Source organism: Felis catus, chromosome D1, assembly GCF_018350175.1.
Source record: "Felis catus isolate Fca126 chromosome D1, F.catus_Fca126_mat1.0, whole genome shotgun sequence".
Taxonomy (NCBI): domain Eukaryota; kingdom Metazoa; phylum Chordata; class Mammalia; order Carnivora; family Felidae; genus Felis; species Felis catus.
In genome coordinates, this window is record NC_058377.1 from 101,423,010 (window position 1) to 101,444,789 (window position 21,780).

At 37.5% G+C, this 21,780-nt stretch overlaps 2 protein-coding genes and 1 long non-coding RNA gene across 3 annotated transcripts in view; 1 reads left to right on the top strand and 2 right to left on the bottom strand.

Moving 5' to 3' along the window:
• On the top strand, nt 1-20,953 carry LOC123380608. Its single transcript, XR_006586621.1, has 5 exons — nt 1-342; nt 3,375-3,652; nt 14,922-15,848; nt 19,499-19,627; nt 20,178-20,953. It is a non-coding gene; the product is annotated as an uncharacterized LOC123380608 (long non-coding RNA).
• LOC105260988 (olfactory receptor 5M10) lies at nt 1,698-2,645 on the bottom strand. The gene has a single exon (XM_011286829.3). It carries the CDS (start codon nt 2,643-2,645, stop codon nt 1,698-1,700), a length of 948 nt encoding a protein of 315 aa, XP_011285131.3.
• The window catches only part of LOC101085748 (olfactory receptor 5M11-like), an 18,840-nt gene continuing 10,960 nt past the window's right edge, over nt 13,901-21,780 (bottom strand). The window contains exon 3 of the mRNA XM_045039300.1: nt 13,901-15,774. Within this exon, the coding sequence (XP_044895235.1) occupies nt 14,850-15,774 (925 nt within the window). The 3' untranslated portion in view covers nt 13,901-14,849. The remainder of the gene's footprint in view (nt 15,775-21,780) is intronic.

Consider the following 21,780-nt stretch of genomic DNA (forward strand, 5'->3'; position numbering starts at 1 on the left):
TTCAAGTATGATAGAATTTCATGATTTATACTACTTTAAAAGTGATGTTCATTGAGAATCTTCAGTGTATATGAAAATACAAACGTTATACTATCAAGTGAAAATCAGTGTTCAAACTTGTATGTGGAATTATAAGAACATGTATGAATATCAATTCATTGAGAAAAATATAACAAAATACAAACAGATGTCACCCATTGGCTTAGGACATCTCACCAATAAATGTTGCTCCCTAATATCTGTCTATATTTTTATTTAGGTACAGCAACCATGTTTGATAATACCAGCCTTATTCACTCCAAAGAGATGGAAGAAATGGAGTCTAACTTATTAAAACTGCAGGTCATTTAAATATGGTTCTGGAAAACCATTTGAGTACATTACCGTAAATACAGCAATTGTTTTATATAAACGTTTAGTGCGGTGGTCTTAGTTAAAACGAGAGTGCACAATATTAGAATACCAAACATTTAAGACAATTAATAACGCATAGGTTCATGTGTTAATCTGGATGAATTAGGTACCTCTTCATATAATCTCCTTTACTATTAATTTTCACAAGAGAAATTTTGAGAACCAGTGTAAAGAGCCTTCTCTGCCAAATAATCGGTCACAGACACTTTTACGAAGCAAAGTAAACATCAGGTGTTTTCCTCCAGAAATATATAAACATGCCACTCATCTTTAGACTGTTCCAAGGCATTCTCAGGTCTATAAAAGCCAATTGATAGATTCTATTAACTCTGAATAAATTATACCTATGTCAGAATTACTACATGAAAAAATATACCTACATTGCTATTATACTAGGATAGATTTGGATCCATAATTATGGAAACTTACAAGCAAGTATTCACAGTTTATTTTCAAGATTAAGGAGCATAAACAGTATTTACAATAAGACAAAAAGTTTCTCAGGATGTCTACAAAATTGGTTAGGAAAAATACATAGAAAGCATAATACAATGAAGGATCCATATATTTAAAATTTCCCCAAGGTCAGTCCAGTGATTCCTCAGGCCTCAGAACCATTGCTCTATATCACTCATTGAAGAATAGATTATTTCACATTTTTTATTCTATTTTTATTTATTTATTTATTTATTTATTTATTTATTTAAGAGAGAGCTAGAACAAGAGTAGTGGAGGGACAGGGGAGAGAGGGAGAGAGAGAATCTTAAGCAGGTTCCACACCCAGCACAGAGCCAGATGCAGGTCTCAGCCTCACAACCATGAGGTCATGACCTGGCCCAAATTCAAGAGTCAGACATTTAACGGACTGAGCCACCCAGACACCTCTCATATTCTTTTTAAGTATAAACCCAAACCTCCAGTTTGAACCTTACTAAGCCTCTGTAGACCATATGATCAAAGAAGATGGATTTCCAGTGTTCCTATCAGACTGAATTAATTCTAATACTTACCCTAAAATAAGTAAAGACGTTGAAATATTTTATGTAATTATTGGAATAACACCAAATTATATTCTGATATTTTTTGCTAAGGAAAATGGTGTTTAATTTCAATATTACAGTTTCTATGAAAACAATTTGTCCTGAAGCTATTAATTTTGAGGAGAAATTTGCTAATGCCATTGACAGTTTATGAAGCTACATTATGACTGTAGAGTAGTAGGTTTGTCCTGTGAAGGGACCACTATGTTATTACAGACACTCAGTAATTACAATGAACAGATGCTACACTGCAGTTTTATGAAAGAGATTTCCCTGAATGATTTGCTGCATAGCATGAACCACATCCTTGTTCCGTAGACTATAAATCAATGGGTTCAACATTGGGCTCAAGAAAGTATAAAAGACTGCAATTATTTTGGACTCCTCCACAGACTTCTCAGATGGGGTCCTTAAGTACATGCAGAAGAGGGTTCCATAAAATAGGGTGACTGTTGTCAAGTGGGAACCACAAGTAGAAAAGGCCTTGTGCCTGCCTTCAGCAGAACGGATCCTCAAGATGGCTGCAATAATGAGAAGGTAGGAAAGGACAATGATGAAGAGAGAGCTTGACAGAGTCAAGCCAGCGACTATCAACATCGCCATCTTTTTGACATAAGTGTCAGAGCAGGCCAACATTAACAGAGGAGGATCTGCACAGTAGAAATGATTGATTTCAAGGGAGCCACAGAAGGACAAGTGAAAAGTCAGCAGTGTCTGGGAGAGTCCATTAAGGAAGCCACAAGTATAAGATACCATGACTAGAGAGATACAAACATTCTTAGACATTCTGGTACTGTAATGTAGAGGGCTACAAATGGCTACATAGCGATCCAATGCCATCGAAGCAAGGATATAAAACTCAGTGATCACCAGGGCAATGAAGAGAAGACACTGTGTGAAGCATCCAGCATAGGAGATGGTCTTCTGGTCGGAGAGGAAGTTGTGCAGCATATTTGGAGTGATATTGGAGGAATAGCAAATGTCCACGAAGGAGAGGTGGCTAAGGAAGAAGTACATGGGTGTTTGGAGGTGAGAATTGGTCCTGATCAGCATAATCATGCAGAGATTGCCTGCCAGCGTGATCAGGTAGATCACCAGAAACACCCCAAACAGGATCTTCTCCAGGACAGGGTCGTCTGTGAGTCCCAAGAGAATGAATTCTGTCACTGTAGTGTGGTTTGGGGAAGACATTTTCTTCTCCCTTGAAAACTGATAGTCTTAGAGAAAGTGAGGAGTTCCATCTGATCCAGATTCTGCATTTATTCCACCCATTTTATCATTTAGGCATTGGTATATTCATCTACTTGGAATTTTCCGTATTTAAAAAATACATTACATTATCTACATAAATATTTTTATTCTGTGTCTCTTGTTATCTCTTTGTCTTTGTAACTCAAACACACATGTACACACACACTGTCACCTTTGTTTGTGTGTGTGTATATATGTATATTCATATTTTATACTAATTAATACATAATAATGTAATAATATTACATATTTTATTTGTATACATATTCATAAATTTATACCCAATTTCCTGAAGAACTGCATATTTGATTTTTACACACTAAGAAAAAAACCCAAAGGAATGAAATTCAGATATGAAAAGCCACAGGCAATTGACATCATTCAAATGGACAAAAAGGGAATTTGGATATGTAGAGTACCACCAACTCTCATACACTATTGTTTCAGATATATTCTAGAAGATAAATCTTTAGTACAGCACTTTACTTGAAAGTCGTTGCTATCTAGCTTAATTCCATTCAGAAAATTTTTGAGTGAAATAAATATTGTGTATTGATATTTAGCTAAGAGTTGGCAGAATAAAGAATGCTTCTTGCTGCTTTGAAAATTCACACATTCATTTATTCATTTACACTGTAAAGACTGGTTTTTTTTTTCTTTCTGTTCTAGGTTCTGGGATTATAGCAGTGACCAAACATCCCAACCTCATGGAGCATATATAGTAAGAGAATGGACAGATTTAAGTACATAGACAAAGATATCTGTCATTATGTTGGTTACAACCAAATGCTATGAAGAAAAATTAATATGGAATGCGTGTAGATGCAATTTTTTCCATATTGTTGGGATACTAATATCCATACGAAAGGACATAACATATTTTTAGTAAACAATGTATAAAACGATTTACCTGTAACAAGCTGATTTGCCACGTTTTGTAAAACAAGGTGGGAAGATTTATAATATATTTCTTAAGTATATTCTGTAGAGTATTTACAAAATAATTCCAAAAAGCCAATGAAAAGAGTCTTTGTTCCTCATGGGCATAACCTTAATTTAATGCTCTGGGAGCTGAATTCTCCTTTGGGGTTAATATCCCTACATAACATATACATACACTGCTTAGTTCTCTGCATGAGATCTTTAGCACAATTAGAAAAATTAGCTATCTGTTTTAATACTGTGGAAGGTATAAAATAAGGGTGGATTAGTTTTGCTTTTTTAATATAGTAAAGTGAGAATTCCTATTAGAAAGCCTGTTTTTCCCTGTAAACACTGAGGTGTTACACATGAGGCATCATCTAACGAAAGTGAGGAAGAGGACGTTAAGATATATGAGAGATTTAAGGAGCACAAAGACCAGGGAAACCACAGACTAGGAAAAATGTTCACATCGAGTAATCCTGACAAATGACCTACATTCAGAACACATACACATCCTCTACAACTCAGGGAGAAAATATAACCGGCCCCATTTTCAAAAAAATTCTGAAGTGAATAGGCACGTCACGGAAGATACATGAATGGCCAATAATGACAGAAAAAGAATGTCAACATCTATAATTGTCAAGACAATGCAAGTTAATACTATAGCTGGATACTACTTCCCAGCCACCTCAATGGCAGGAATTAAAAAGATGACAGTGACTCTCTGGGAAGACAGTGCATAGTAGGGTCCTAGGCTCTCCTCAACCCATGATACACCTAGATTATAGCCTCATCAGTGAAATAACCCAGAAAATGACCCAAAGACTGGCAGAATAAACTCTCCACAGCCAAATGTAGAGAAGAAGCCACATCAGAGAGGATAGGAAGGGTGGAAAATACAGTCCAGAGTCAAATGGACCGGTGGGACTGTCCACAGGATGGAGGGATGTGGCAGAAAGGGAGAGGTGAGAGGAACAGACCCCCCACACCAGACCCCTCAGACATGGGAAATCCACATGAGGAAGATGAATCCCCATAATATTTGGCTTTGAAAATCTAAAGGGCCTCACTTAGTGAGTTCTTATAATCAGGGGTGCTTAACATCTACAACTTTAAAAATCAGGGATTCAGCTCTGGGGGGGGGGGGGTTGGAGGGAAGGAAAAAACTGAGTTTCTGCCTTTAAAAAGATATCATAACAAACATCCCTACTGAGAGACAGCATAGAAGCCGCAATCTGAAAATGCGTGGGGTATAAGGGAAGATTTATTTACTGATCTCAGAGCATGTGTTGGAGGAACAGCGATATTTGGGAGACTGCTCCAAAAACATTAAGAGCTGGTGGAGATCACTGCCCTCCCCCCTCCCCAACCCGAGTCTAGATACATGGGCACCTGTGGGAACCAGTACAGCAGGCACACTCGCCACCCAGCTTGCTAACAGTGTTCCACGCCCATGCTCTGCCACAGATGAGCACCTCCATTCTGACCTGGGAAAAAGTTTTCCCAGGTGGCTTCAGGTCTCCTCCTGCAGTGGACTGGCTCAGATGTTGCTGGGACCGGGCACCCTGCTCCCATGAACCTGCCCATTTCCAAAAAAAAATTGTTAATGCTTTATTTTTGAGATAGAGACAGAGTGTGAGCAGGGGAGGGGCAGAGAGAGAGCGAGACACAGAATCCGAAGCAGGCTCCAGGCTCTGAGCTGTCAGCACAGAGCCCGACGCGGGGCTCGAACTCACAAACAGTGAGATCACGACCTGAGCCGAAGAAGGGGGCTTAACTGACTGAGCCACCCAGGAGCCCCTGAACCTGCCCACTTCAATATGCTCTTGGCCACAGTCCATCCAAAGCGGTGCCACAAGTTTAATAGTGTGCACGCAGCCTGATGGGAACCAGCCCCACACCAAAGTGACTCCTGCTCTGGGGAGAGGCCAAGATAAGCACATACACCAGTCTTACTGCCTCCCCAGGAGTGAGCTGGGGGCAGATACTGGGTCTAACCATAGGCCCTGCCTACCAGCCAAAGCTTTTCAGGGAACAACACAGACAAAGTGCTGAGCAATTCAGTGCTACCCAAATACATAAAGCAGCTAATAACAAACATAAAGAAAGTATCAATAGTAATACAATAATAGCAGAGGACCTTAACACCCCACTTACGTCAATGGATAGATCATCCAAGGAGAAAATCAGCAAGGAAATGGCTTTGAATGACAGATGGATTTAACAGATACATTCAGAACATTCCACCCCAGAACAGCAGAATACACATTCTTTCCAAGTGCACATGGAAAATTCTCCAGAATAGATCACATGTTAGGCCACAAAAGAAGCTTCAATTCAAAATTCAAAAATATTGAAGTTATACCACGCATATTTTCTGGTCACAACTCTATGAAGCTAGACATCAATCACAAGAAAAAATCTAGAGAAAACACAAACACATGAAGATTAAATAACATGCTACTAAACAGTGAACGGACCAACCAAGAAATAGGAGAGGAAATAAAAATGACAATAAATAAATAAATAAATAAATAAATAAATAAATAAATAAAACAAATCACAGTGAGAGTACGACAGTCCGGGGGTGCCTGAGTAGCTCAGTCAGTTGAACATCCAACTCTTGGTTTTAGCTCAGGTCATGATCTCACAGTCCGTGAGTTCGAGCCCTGCGTTGGCCTCTGTGCTGACAGTGTGGAGTCTGCTTAGAATTCTTTCTCTCCCTCTCTCTCTCTCTGCCCCTCCCGCATTCACTCTCTCTGTCAAAATAAGTAAATAAACTTAAAAAAAAAAAAACCCACAACAGTCCAAAATCTCTGAGATGTGACAAATGTTGTTCTAAGGGAATTTTATAGTGATACAGACCTATTGCAAGAAGGAAGAAAAATCTCAAATAAACAACCTAACCTTACACTTAAAGAAGCTAGAAAAAGAAGAACAAACAAAACCCAAAAACAGAGTTAGGCAGGAAACAATAAAGATTAAAGCAAAAATAAATGAAATGGAACCTAAAACAACAACAACAACAAAACACTAGAACAGATCAAAATGAAACCAGGAGCTGATTCTTTGAAAAGATCAACAAAATTGAAAAACCTTTATTCAAACTCATCAAAAAAAAAAAAAAGCAGGAGGGGATTCAAATAAACAAAATCATAAATGAAAGAGGAAAGTAACAACTAATACTACAGAAATACAAAGGATTTTTAGAGAATATTATGAAAAACTATATGCCAGTAAATTGGACATCTAGAAGAAATGGATAAATTCCTAGAAATATGTAATCTCCCAAAACTGAATCAGGAGGAGATAGAAAATTTGAAAAGATCAATTACTAGCAATGATTTTGAGTTGATAATCAAAAACTCCCAACAAACAGAAGTCCAGGACAAGGTGGTTTCACAGATGAGTTCTACTAAACAATTAAAGAAGAGTTTATACCTATTCTTTACAAACTATTCCAAAAAATAGAAGAGGAAGGAAAGCTTCCAAATTTATTCTATGAGGTTAGCATTACTTTGATACCAAAACCTGATAAAGACACTGCAAAAAAAGACAGAACTACAGAATATCTCTGATAAACATAGATGCAAAAATACAACAATACATTAAAAAATTATTCACAGTGGTCATGTGGGATTTATTTCTGGATGCAAGATTGTTCAATACTTGCAAATCAATCAATGTAATATATCACATCAACAAGAGAAAGGATAAAAACCATATCATCATGTCAATATATGCAGAAAAAGCATTTAACAAAGTACAACATCCATTCATAATAAAAATCCTGAACAAAAAGGTTTAGAGGGAACACACATCAACATAATAAAGGCCATATATGAAAAACGCATAGCTAATATCATATTTAATGCCGAAAAATTGAGAGCTTTCCCCCTGAGATCAGGAATAAGACAAGGATGTCCACTCTCAGCACTGTTATTCAACATAATATTGGAAGTCTTAACCACAGCAATCAGACATGCAAAAGAAATAAAAGACATCCAAATTGGTAAGGAAGAACTGTCACCATTTGACAATGACATGATAGTGTATGTAGAAAACCCTAACGACTCCACCAAAAACTATTGGAACTGACAAATGAATTCAGTAAGGTCACAAGATACAAAATCAATATGCAGAAATCCATCGCATTTCTATGTACTAAGAATAAAGTAGCAGAAAGGGACTAAGTGAGTTCTAACGGAAACAACACCCATTTCCTGATTTAGAATTTTTATTGCTTACATAAGACACTTTTATCATTTTGTCCCTTCATTATTGACAGCAATTTGTTCTATAATTCTACATATTACCTTTCGGCTCTTGTCTACCCACAAACTACTGTAAAATAACAGCTACCCTAATAAGCATGGTTTTAGTATTTTACAACTAAATTGTAGCATAGGATTATTCCAGATTATTTGATACTCTTTGAAATTGGTCTTTACTGAAGTGCATAATGTAGCGTGATATTAGTGTGACACATTTAATATCTCTTCCTTTTAATATTTTGGCAGTTTGTATTCTTCCTCTGACAGAAAGTTATTAGGGTAGAATTTCAGTTTTATTCCGACTTTTTTTTCCTTTTCTTTTAGATGTCTTGATGTGTACAGTAACTCTCAGTGAATGGGTACCCAAGTTTTCCTTCATCCCCAATAGCATTGGGAATGTTCATTTCGTTGTCTGTGTGTATAAATATAGTAGGTATAAAAACATCAGAAAACACTGATCCATCAGTTACAATTTATTGGAACAAAAATGTGTTTCACTTAATCTCAATGTCACAGTATGTTATGATGATAACATTACAGCTCAAGAAGAAAAAAAAATCCTTTATTTCAAGAAATTGTCTTTTAAGAAGCAAACTTCAGAATTAAATACAAATTTTGTTTTGTTTCCACATTAAAACTCTGTAGACAGAGATTGATATTGACTTCCTTGCACCCCACTCCTAACAAATCAGCCTGGTTCTATTTACCCCTGAAGAATCTCAATATATTCAAAAGCACAACATTTTTAAGGAGAAAAGTAATAAAATTTGAAGTAAAAAGAACCTAGATGAACTTCCAATTCAATAAGTGATAGAACAGTCCGACTCGTACTTTTCCTACTTTTATTTCTAAATTCTGACATTAATAAATACGGGTCTTTTAATCTTATAAACTGAGATCTGAATCATACTGGAAATATGTAGTTTTTTTTGTTTGCTTGTTTTCTTATAAAAAAGATAGTTGTTCATCAAGGAAAACTGGTACATAGATACAAGGAACAAGATTTACTTTTCCTTAATTCTATGATAAAAAAGTCATCATAATGTATATATTAATGCACCCTTCTTTTCTCATAAAAAGCTATAAAAAATCATTTTCCCCGTCCTTAAATGGTAATTTCTTTATTTTGATGTCTGTAGAACATTATAATTTAAAAATCAGTCACATGATATTCAAATTCTCCTTTATGATATAGCCAACACTCATGGAGGCCCTGGTTACTTACAGCCAGTTTTCTCTCTGGCAACTGCTTATGCCTAACTGTTACAAAATGCAGGGCAGCTGTGATAACAGATTTTTTTGAGAACTGTGCAAAGCAGTTCTAAGATTTTGATGGTTTCCTGGCTCCCATTTAGGTCTTTCATCCATTTTGAATTTATTTTTGTGTATGGTGTAAGAAAGTGGTCCAGTTTCATTCTTCTGCATGTCACCGTCCAGTTTTCCCAACACCATTTGTTGAATAGACTGTCTTTTTTCCACTGGCTATTCTTTCCTGCTTTGTCAAAGTTGAGTTGACCATGTAGTTGTGAGTCTATTTCAGGGTTCTGTTTTCTGTTCCATTGATCTATGTGTCTGTTTTTCTGCCAGTACCATACTGTCTTGATGACTACAACTTTATGATACAGTTTGAAATCCAGGATCATGATGCCTCCAGTTTTGATTTGTGTTTTTTTTTTTTTTCAGGACTGTCTTGGCAGTTTCAGGTCCTTTGTGGTTCCATACTAATTCTAGAATTGTTTGATCTATCTGTACAATGAATACTGTTTCCTTAAGATTTGTCTTCCCTTCCAGACTATTAATTCCAAGAGTGTAAGAAACTAAAATTTTAATTCACTATATACACAACACTCTGCACAGTGACTAGAACATGCTAGTCATAAATACATATTGAGTGACTTTATTGAAAAAAAATAGAGTAGGATTTCACCCACAAATATCTTTTAGTTGACATGATGTTCTCAAATTGACACATTTTGCACTACTTGCAAGATCATGAAATTCTTCTAAAGATCAATATATTTTGAATTCACGTGGCTTGCATTCTAGTATGGAAGCGAATGATGAGACCTGAGTAGCAGTTTCATCCATTAAAAGGCAAATGCTCTATGGTTTTAGAAGATGTCTAAACTTATTATCTTCTAACCCATCATCCTAACTTCACAACCTGATTTCATTTGTTGGCCTTATGATTGAATATAGTGTGAAAGGCACACAAATGTCAGTTACAAAGTAGAATAGGAACATAATACAGAAAATGTTCACTTCTACCTGCAAAAAAGTCTGGCAAGATAACCTATATGTGATGACTTTATATCCATGGTGACTAGATCTAGGGAGGAAGAAATAAAAAAGAGGTCTTTCAAAGTAAGTCATGATTTTTAATTGCAATCACATCTGTTCCGTGTGAGTTTATAACAGGTTGGTAGAAGAATTTTCTTTTGCCCTGGACATTACACTTTAATTAAGCCTGATACTGAAGACAGTCTGACACTTAATGAAACAACCCAAATTCTGATAACACATAGATGTATAAATAGTGGTACATTTTTAAAATGTAAAGCTACTCAATAACAGAAAATATATCAAATTATGGATCTATACATCAACTGGATGATTTTCCAAAATATTTTGGCAACTCAGAGAATGTACACACAAAAGACTATATATGGTTTGATTCTATTTATATGAATATAGCAAGAAAAAGGCATATCTGTGATTAGCAAAGGCGGGGTATGCAGGGAAGTAATTGTCATAAAAGGGATAAAAAGGAAATTTGGGAAGTGATGAAATCCTGTATATGTCAATCAATAGTGGTGACAGTCCTATGGATACACATTTGTCAAAACACCCAAATTGTACTTAAAATGGACACATGTGTGCCCATTACCTCTTGTAGTTCACTGTCTCCACAGGGATCAGTTGTTTGTGAAAAAAAATAGATGTATCCATTAATAGAATAAAAGGTTAAAATTATATGGTCATCTCAATAGATGCAGAAAAACATTTGACAAAATTCAATGCCCTATCATGAAAACTCTCAACAAATTGGGTATAAAAAGAGCATACGTCAATATAATAAAGGCTATATATGACAAGCCCACAGCTAACATCATACTCAATGGTGGAAAGGTGAAACCTTTCCTTTATGGTTAAAAACAAGACATAGGTGTCCACAATCACCACTCCCAGTGAACAAAATACTGGAAGTCCAAGCTAGAGCAATTAGGCAAAAAAAAAAGTATCCAATATCTGAAAGAAATAAGTAAAATTATATTTGCAGACGATAGATCTTATACATAGGAAAACCTAAAGACACTACCAAATAACTGTTAGAGCTAATAAATAAATTCAGTAAGTTTATGCAGAATGCAAAATCAACAAGTAAAAAATAAGTTGCGTTTTTACATACTAATAATGTACTATTTGGGAAAAAAATAAAGAAAAAAATCCAATAGCACCAAGATCAATAAAATACTTAGGAATGATTTTAACCAAAGCATGAAAAGATCTGTCCACTGGGGTGCCTGAGTAGATCAGTAGATTGAGTTCTTGGTTTCAGCTCGTGTCATGATCTCACAGCTCCTGAGTTCGAGTCCCACATGGCTCCTTGCTGACTGTGCAGAGCTGCTTGGAATTGTCTCTCTCCCTTTCCACCTCCCCCACTTGTATGCTCAGTTCTTCCTCTCTCTCTCATTCTCTCTCTCTCTCTCTCTCTCTCTCTCTCAAAGTAAATAAATAAAGTAAAAAGAAATCTGTGCAAATCTAAAAACAAAAAGTCTTTGATGAAAGAAATTGAAGAAGACATAAACAAAAAGATACCCGGTGTTTATGGATTGAAAGAGAGTTAAAATTGTTAAAATGTGCATACTACCCAAAGCCATCTGTAGATTTAATGCAATTCCAATAAAAAACCCAATGACATTTTTCACTGTAACAAGGCAAATAATCCTAAAATTCATATGGAACAACAACAACAACAAAAAGATCTTAAATAGCCAAAGCAATCATGAGAAAGGACAAAGCCAGAGGCATCACACTTCCTGATTTTAAATTATTTTACAAAGTTATAGCAGTACAAACAAGATGGTATTGGTACCAAAAACAGACACATAGACCAAAGAAACAGAATTGAGAGCCAAGAAATAAACCCGTGCGTATACGGTCAACTAATATTTGACAAGGGAGTTAAAAAATACTCCATGTGGAAAGGAGAGCTTCTTCGGTGAGTGGTGCTGGGAAGAGGATGACCACATGCAGAACAATTAAATTGGAGCTCTATTTTATACCACACATAAAAAATTAACTTGAAATAAATTAATAACTTAAGCATAAAACCTGCCATAGGAAAAATGTTCCTTGGTATTCGTCTTGGCAATGGCTTTTTGTATGTGAAATCAAAAGTACAAGCAAGAAAACAAAAATTAGACTGCTTCAAACTTAAAGTCTGCACAGCAAAAAAAAAAAAAAAAACTATCAACAAAATGAAAAGACAACTTACGGGTTGGGAGAGAATATTTGCAAACAATATATCAGAGAAGACATTAATATCCAAAATATATAACAAAAAATACAGCTTAATACAAAAACAAATAAGCCTGTTTAGAAGTGGGCGGATGTCCTGAATAGAAATTTTTCCAAAGAAGACATACAAATGGCCAATAGGTAATGAAAAGCTGCTTATCGCAAAACATCATGGAAATGCAAAGGAAAACCACAGCGCGATAAACTTCACAGCTATTAGGTGGCTATTATCAAAAAGACAAGAGATACTAAGTGCTGGAGAGGATGTGGAGAAAAAGGAACCCATGTGCGTTGCTGATGGGAACATAAATCTATATAGACAATATGGAAACAGTATGGAGCTTCTTCAAAAAACCAAAAATAAAACTATCATATGATCCAGTTAGCCCCCTTCTGGGGATATGTACAGCCGGTCGAAATGAAATCATAATCTTGAAGAGATCGGTGCACCTTCACGTTCATTGCAGCAAAACTCACAAGATTCAAGACACGGAAACAATGTTAGTGTCCATTTGCAGATGAATGGTTAAGACGATGTGGTATTTATATACAACAGAATATTAATCCATCATTTAAAAAGTGGAAATTGCCATTTGTAATATTGGATGAGGGCACTATACTAAGTGAAATAAGTGAGATAGACTAAGACCGTATAATCTAACTTCTTTTTGAATGTGTTTATTTATTTTGAGAGAGAGAGAGAGAGAGAGCAGGAGCCAGGGGCAGAGGGAGAGAAAGAGAAAATCTCAAGCAGGATCCGCACTCAACATGGAGCCTGACACAGGGTTCAATCCCATGACCGAGGGATCATGACTTGAGCTGAAATTAAAAGTTGAATGGTCAACTAACTGAACCACCCGGGTGCCCAGTATGATCTAACTTTTATGTGGAATCTAAGAAAGTCAGATTCACATAAACAGAGGGTACAGGGCTGGTTGTCAGGTGGGGGGGATGTGGGAAATGGGGAAATGTTGGTCAAAGGCTACAAGCCTTCAGTTATAAGATGAATAACCTCAAGGGACTCTAACGTACAACATGGTGACTGTAGTTAACAATACTGTACTGTATACTTGAAAATGCTAAGAGAGTAGATCTTAAATGTTTCACCGTGACCACCACAGGAAAAAAAAATGTGTTTATGGGACATGATAGATGTGTTAACAAACAGTCTTGCGATAATCATTTCATAACATATACATGTATCAAATCATTACAATGTACACCGTAAGCATACACAATGTTATATGTCAATTATCTCTCATTTTGTAAATAAAATTTATAAATTTATCTCATTTTATAAATAAAACACTAAACTTAGTAAATTTCCAAGATTAAAATCATAAGTCATATGTTCTCTGGCAACAGAACGAAATGACAAATATGTAACAATGAAATATCTTTTAAACTCTCAAATATACAATGATTAAGCACTATCTTCTATAATAGCTCAAAGGTTAAAGAAGAGGTGCTGGAAAAAAAAGAAAATATTGCAAAATGAATGTAAAAATTACCAAAAATTGGCAGTTTTTGGCTAAAGTGGTGTTTAGGTAAAGGATATAAAATGTTTATATGAGAAAAAAGCAACACTCAAATCAATAATCCAAATTTTCACTTATAAACTAGAAATGAAGAAAAAAGACATTGCCCGGCATTTCTAAACTTTTCACATCAAAGTGATACTGAAAGCATTCTTTCTTTTCCTAGACCTGGGTGCGTAGATTCAGGCTTGCAGATCAGAGGGAAAAAGTAGGTCCCTATAGTTCAGAGGTCATAGACTGGATCCACAAACTCAGAGCTAGGGAAAAAAAAAAAAGGTCACCCTATTCCTCTCTTCCCCATTCCCATACTGACCATTATATAAGCACATTCACAAGGAACAGGAAGACTATCATGATCCGTGCTTTTTGGTTTAACTTAGTAACTTAGAGGAGAAGGACAGAAGGATGTGTTTCACAAACACTCCTAGCCCCAAAAGATAGATAATAATGAGAATAGAACAAATGTAAGGAGTGGAACTGAGAACATCTTTATCTCGTCATCATTGTAAACAATAAGAGCATGGGAATGTTCCATGCCATACTGAGTGGGAGTTTTCAATTAGAACAGTGCTCCTCAAATTTAATGTGTTTACAAATCACCTATGATTTGATTAAAACACAAGTTTGGATATAGTGCATCTAAGGTGCAGAATGTGGTGCTCCTACATTTCTAACAAAGTCCAAGGTGATGCTGTTGCTGCTGGTGTATGGACCACATGTTGAGGTGCAAGAATGCAGATTTATAAGTGAAGCTCATCTTTTCCCCAGACTTGAGATTTTTAGCTGAGATATTTGAGACTTATTTATAGAGAATATAAAAATACATCATTAGAATACAAAGATATTGAGCCCAAGTTTTAGTGACGATTCATTGGAAATCAGGGTCAGTCCCATGTTAGTGACCTATTTCCTCTGAGGACATTTTTCAAGGCTTGCTTTACATCCTTGTTCCGCAGACTGTATATCAATGGATTAAGCACCGGACTTACAAAAGTGTACAAGACAGCTATTATTTTGGATTCCTCTACAGTCTTATCTGTTGGTGGTCTTACATACATGCAGAAGAGGGTCCCATAAAAGAGGGTCACAGCCATCATGTGGGAGCCACAGGTGGAGAATGCCTTGTGCCTGCCCTCTGCCGATTTGATCCGGAGGATGGCACCAATAATGAAGGCATAGGACACCAGGATGATGCAGAGGGAGTTGGAGAGATTGAAGCCAGCTGATATGAGCATGGCATGCTCTTTGACATACGTATCAGAGCAAGAAAGCTTAATCAGTGGTGGGTCAGCACAGTAGAAGTGGTTGATGACATTGGATCTACAGAAGTTCAAGCGGAAGGTCAGGAGGGCCTGGAACAGCCCATCTGAGAAGCCATAGACATAAGGCAATGTGGCCAAACAGAGGCAGATGCGCCTGGACATTTTCATACTATAGCGCAGAGGGTTACATATGGCCACGTAGCGGTCATAGGCCATTGCCGCCAATATGTAAATCTCAGTGAGGAGAAGCGCAATGAAAATGTAACATTGTGTAAAGCAGCCAACAAAGGTGATGGTCTTCTTCTCCGATAAGAAATTAGTCAACATCTGTGGGGTTGCATTTGAGGTGTAACACAAGTCCACAAAGGCCAAATTAGTGAGGAAGAAGTACATGGGTGTGTGGAGGTGAGAGTCCAGTCTGATCAACAGCATCATGCCCAGGTTGCCCGAGAGGGTGACAAGATACAAAACCAGAAACAGCACAAAGAAGAGAAGTTGGAGTTCAGGCCGGTCTGTGAGCCCCAGGAGAATGAATTCTGTTATTGCACTGGCATTTGAGATGGACATTTTCTGAGAGTCTGGACCTGCGTTGGAAACAATGGAAGTCAAGCAGACAGAAAGGTACAAATCCTACTTCTGACTGTTGAAATGATTTTCCTCAATATCTCCATGTGTCATTCAAAATGAACGTTACCATAAACAGACTTTGTGCTTCTGCTAAGCCATTATTTCATTTGTCTTTGTATGGAATTACTATTATATTTCTCTCTGTATAACTGTAGTTGCACCTATAGCTATACCTATAGATAACTGTACATAATACCTATTCCGTTATCCATGTTTACAACTGAGCTACACGTCCCCTCTCCCCCTTCAAAATTTTTTCCTCTCAAACTGTACTTATCCGATAAGGTTCAGTATGTTTTATGCATCCAGCACACCCTATATACCTCTGACTCACTCTGTAGCACATTCTATCACCTTTCTGCTCATTCTATCTACTTTCCACTCCTCATATATTCCTTCCTCTGGGACAGGGACAAAGTCCAGCTCATTATCGAACTGTGACTTCTAATTGCACATTTACAGATTCAATTTTAGGAAAGGAAAGAAAAGAATAGTGGAAGCATGAAAAATGGATTAATTACATATGTTTTACTCATCTCTGCATCCCAATGGAGCTTGTCATGATGTCGTGCCCTCAGGAGAATTAAGAGCTTTTTGAATTTAGTGTACAAAACAATTGCTGAGAAGACTTCTTAAGAAAAGTTACAGGAAGTTTATGTGAGATACTTTCATGTGGGATATGGGGAACTTCATATGTAACAAGTAACCAGGAGATTATAATGCAGATGTTCCCAGATTCACAATTTTAAAAAGGACAATCACTTTGGTCTAATAAACTTACAGCAAATAAACGAGTGAAGAATCATCTAATCAAATGAATTCTCACTCATTATTTTGAGAACAGTCTACAGCAATATAGATATATAATGTGCTGATAAGTAAGTAAGTTTTGCATGGTTAGTATTTAAGTTGTTAATCACAACTTCTACCTATCCAGAAGTAGGACAAATTCTATGGGTTTTTTGCTCTCCTTTACATCATAACCAGTGCTTAGTTTCATCTTCCTTTTTCTCAAATGTTCTTTTTCTTGCCCTTCCTCTCATATTCAATTTTTTGAACCCTGCCCAATTCTTGTCTCATTTCAAAATGAGTCACTGAAACTTACTTTAGTATAGGTTTTAGAGAGACAACAGCAATGTCTTTTTGTGCTTTATCTCCTTTATCCAGAGAGTAGGTACTTAACATTTGTTGAATACACTAACAACACTTGCTGATAATGAGCAATGATCCTTAACCGTGGGTTACTTCATTTCCTCATTCGTAAGTGGGAATGATGATATCTGTTCAACCTCGCTCAAGGGTCATTGTGGATATCAAACTAGATGTTCATAAACATCTAGTTTGTGATGAGGCACGGCCGATGCAAAAGTGAACAAAACCACCTTCAAAATCCCTGCCCTTCCGACCTTCACGTACAGTGGACGGAGACATAGATTAGTGCAAGGAAGTAATTGGTGATTCAAATGGCATTGTTAGGGAGGGGAAAAATGGAGTTTCGTGAAGCAGGTGTTCAGCTTTTAAGTAGTAACATCAGGGAAGTACGTCTGAAAAGATGACCTTTTTTGACAACAAACTGAAGGAGGACAAGAACAAGCAATAATCTTACTTTACGAAGGGTGTTCTAGGAAGGAGAAGGAACAGAGGCAAAGTCACCGTGTGGGATCTTTCTTTGTGGATAGTGGCAGTGTCTCTTCAGGAAGTGGCCAGCCGGAGACTGCCCTCTAAACAATGTATTTCTTTAAATGACACACGTCAGTAGGGTGGCTTAGGAGATGATTTCACATCTGTTTGCACCCAGGAACCCTCAGAAAGGATGTAGATAGTGGTCCCCAGGACAGAGAAAGATGGAAAGTAAAAGATCAGAATGTGAGCTTTTCAGGTTTATAGACACTATAGAACTTGGACTTAAGGCTTTCATTTGTAGAAAAACTCATTTGTCGCATGTCACTTAATGAATACCTGTGGGAACTGAAAGAGTCTTGATTCGTGAGATGGTGACTTGTGTGGGATCCAGAAATACCCACTGGAAAGTAGAGCAGAAGTTCTGATAAATGGGAAGAAAAAAATAAATAAAAAGATAAGGAATAGCATAGCGTGTGCTTACAGAAAGAATGTCACAGATGACCCAGCTGCCTGTATAAGGCCAGAGCAAAAGGGGAACATTCTTAACAGGGGGTTCAGAGTGGGTCCTGGAACACAAAGACTAACAGAGCTGATGACGGGGGATATAGAAGGAGATCACCCTCACTCCTGTGAAAAGAAGAAAAAAAGACTAAGGAAAAAAAAAGAAAAACAAAACAAAACAAAACACCCAGGCAAGGATTCAGCCCTAGAGAGAATGCACTAGAGGGTAACAGAACTCAATGGGCAAGTTGTCTAGAGTAATTTTTTTTTTTAAAGAGAATCAGGTTTCTTTTAAATTTTTTTTTCAACGTTTATTTATTTTGGGGACAGAGAGAGACAGAGCATGAACGGGGGAGGGGCAGAGAGAGAGGGAGACACAGAATCGGAAACAGGCTCCAGGCTCTGAGCCATCAGCCCAGAGCCTGACGCGGGGCTCGAACTCCCAGACCGCGAGATCGTGACCTGGCTGAAGTCGGACGCTTAACCGACTGCGCCACCCAGGCGCCCCTAGAGTAATTTTGTAGCCCATTCAATTATAGGTAAACGACAGAAGATTTTTTTTCTCAAAAAAAGTTTGTAAATTAGGAAATAAAACTCTTAGCGAGAATTCATTGAAAAAAATGGAACTTAAGCTTCTTTTTTCCTCCTTTTTAAAATATAAATCTCATGAAATATTTATTGAAACTATGGATCCTCAACCAGAGTTAATACACAAACTCAAAATCTTCCCCCACAAAAAATAGATGGATGATAGATAGATAGATAGATAGATAGATAGATAGATAGATGTAAAGGGCTCATAGATTGCCACGCTCTAACTACAAGAACTCTTCTCTTAGGGAAAGCTCCACCCCATGTCTGAAAATGTCCTTGCATTTTTCTATGATAGTAGACCTTTTACCTTTCTTTGTTCTTTTGCACCAGTGACAGCTCTGTAAAATGTTATCCAGGGAGATCAATGGAAATGTCAATGACCCTCATCAGGAAAACTCAGTGAGGTTCAAACTCAGGACCTCAGAACAGAAGGGATGGCATGGGCATATTTCAAGCAAACAAGGAGCAAACTGTTGTGCCTTAGTTTGACACTTTAAGTAATTTCCTCCTGACTAAAACTAAAGAACATAAAAACACGAAGACTTACTTCTGATTGTGAAATGCACTATTTTTTCAGCTCTGATTGAGGAAGTTCACTGAGGCCTTTCCAATCTGTAAAATGTTGTTGCATTTATACCAGGATGTGGGAGGTAAGGGCAGGTCTTAAAGCAAGTCTCAGAAGGATTTAAGAATAGCAGCGATGTGTGTTACATGGGGAATCACGCCTGTGGGGATTAATCGGGACACTCTGGGATCAGAAAGCTAATCAGATGACTCAACCTTATTTTCCCTAATGTCAGAATTCCTATTTGCCCTACGAGCTCTGGGGAAGGCACACGAAAAGTTTCATCTTCAAATTTTGACAACCGTCTGATTTTCCATTTTTTTTTCTTTCACACTGAAACTGTTTCCTCTCTTAAATCCAGAACGCTCAGAATGTCCCCGCTGATGAACATCGAAGTCTTGGGGAAGGTCAGTCATAAACAGCATTGTAACATACACAGGTCATGGGCAAACTCCTTGGTGAGGACTTCCTCTGTGTGGACAACTTTCAAGTAGGTAATTTAATGTCATCAAAATAACCCTGAAGGGAAGGGACTCCATCCTGAACTTTCAGAAGAAAAGACAGAGGCTCTACTAAAGGAGCTTGGATGGACTAACGTCCCAGTACCAGGTAGTACCTAAGTGGCAGGGTAGAGTTTGATGCCTATCGTCACATACCAAGTGGACTCTGTTTTCTTTTCTTTTTTTTTTTTTTTAATTTTTGTAACGTTTATTTATTTTTGGGACCGGAAGAGACAGAGCATGAACAGGGGAGGTCAGAGAGAGAGGGAGACACAGAATCCGAAGCAGGCTCCAGGCTCTGAGCCATCAGCACAGAGCCCGAGGCGGGCTCGAACTCATGGACTTCGAGATCATGACCTGAGCCGAAGTCAGACGCTTAACCGACTGAGCCACCCAGGCACCCCCAGATTGGACTCTGTTTTCAACTGAAAGTCGCTGCCGTTCCTCACCCTGCAGTCACGCTTTGTCCTTCTGTCCATCTCTGGCTTTAAATATTCACTGAGCTTCCCCTACAGTTGACACCTTGCTCATTCCCAGCAGATCCAAGTTGCTTCTGGCAGCAGGACAGGCTCAAATGGATGTCTTCTCAAAAGATGCTTTCTCCACCTCCGCAGAAGTGAGTTTGACCTCCCTCCTCCATGTGCTCTTAGCGCCCTGCCCCCATCCTTGTCTAACACAATCTGTTTAATTTACTGCCCATATCTCTCTTGACAACACTACATTGCATCTTTATGGGCAGGAACTGTGATCTCTGCGGCTAGCACAGGCCCTGGGATATGATCGCTGATCAACAGATACTTGCTGGATGACTTAAGAAGTGGGCCGTGTGTTCTTTGGTTTTGCGAATCCACAGCAACTCTTGGTTATCCCCTCCCTGGTACTTGCGCTTTTATTGAGCATACTTCCTTCGCCCTCAAAAATGAAAACTGCGGGGAGCCAAAGTGGAATAAGTGGGGAATTTATTTAAGGACCCAAAGGAAACAACTCACAATGAGGGTCATTAAATATAGGTGATAGGCATGAGACACTTACTATGCGCTGCAATCACCTTACAATCCTTAGTTTAGTTATTCCTCACACAAGTCCATAGAACACTAGCACCATTTTCTTCATTTTACAGAGGGTAAACTGAAGCAAGGAGAGATTACGTAGCTTTCCCTGGTAGATGCAAATAATAATTGGTGAGCCTGGCATTCAATTAGGCCATTCAATAGTCTTTAATACCATGTTGTTGATACTTTAACAACGAAATGTGACGTGTTCACATCATACTAAACATTCTCCAGGTTTACTGGCATTCATTCATTCATTCATTCACTGGCTTGACAAACATTTAGGGGAAACTTTGTGCTTACCACTGTACTGTCAATGTAGAGTATAAGAGAAAGTCAAACTATCTGTGTCCTTAAAGACTTTCTACTCCGTGGTGGGAGGGATGAGGCAAGCATATGCAAAGTTTCACTGTGCAGTTTTCTTTTTTCTTCCAATTTGTACTCTTTAAATATTTTATTTAATTAATATGCAGTGCCATATTGGTTTCAGAAGTAGAAGTCAGTGATTCATCACTTACATACAACACCCAGTGCTCATCACACGAGTGCCCCCTTAATACCCATCATCCATTAAGCCCATCTTCTGCCCACCTCCTTCCATCAACCCTCAGTTTGTTCTCTGTCATTAAGACTCTATTGTTGTTTGTTTCCCTTTGTACTCTTTTCCCAAATCCCATTTGTTCATCTGTCGTGTTTCTTAAACTCCACATAGGAATGAAATTATACGATATTTATCTTCTTCCAGTTGACTTATTTTTCTTAGCATTATACATTCTAGCTCCATCCATATTATCGCAAATGGCAAGATTTCTCTCTCTCTCTCTCTCTGCTTTTTTTATTTTTTTGGATGGCTGAATATATTGATAAATTTCTAGCCAGACTTATAAAAGAGAAAAGAGTAAGGACCCAAATAGATAAAAATCTCCAATGAAAGAGGAGACATCACAAATAACACACAGAAATACAATTATAAAAGAATACTATGAAAAATTATATGCCAAAGAAAGGGCAATCTGGAAGAGATGGACTAATTCCTAGAAAATCGCACACTAACAAAACTGAAACAGGAAGAAACACAAAATTTGAACAGA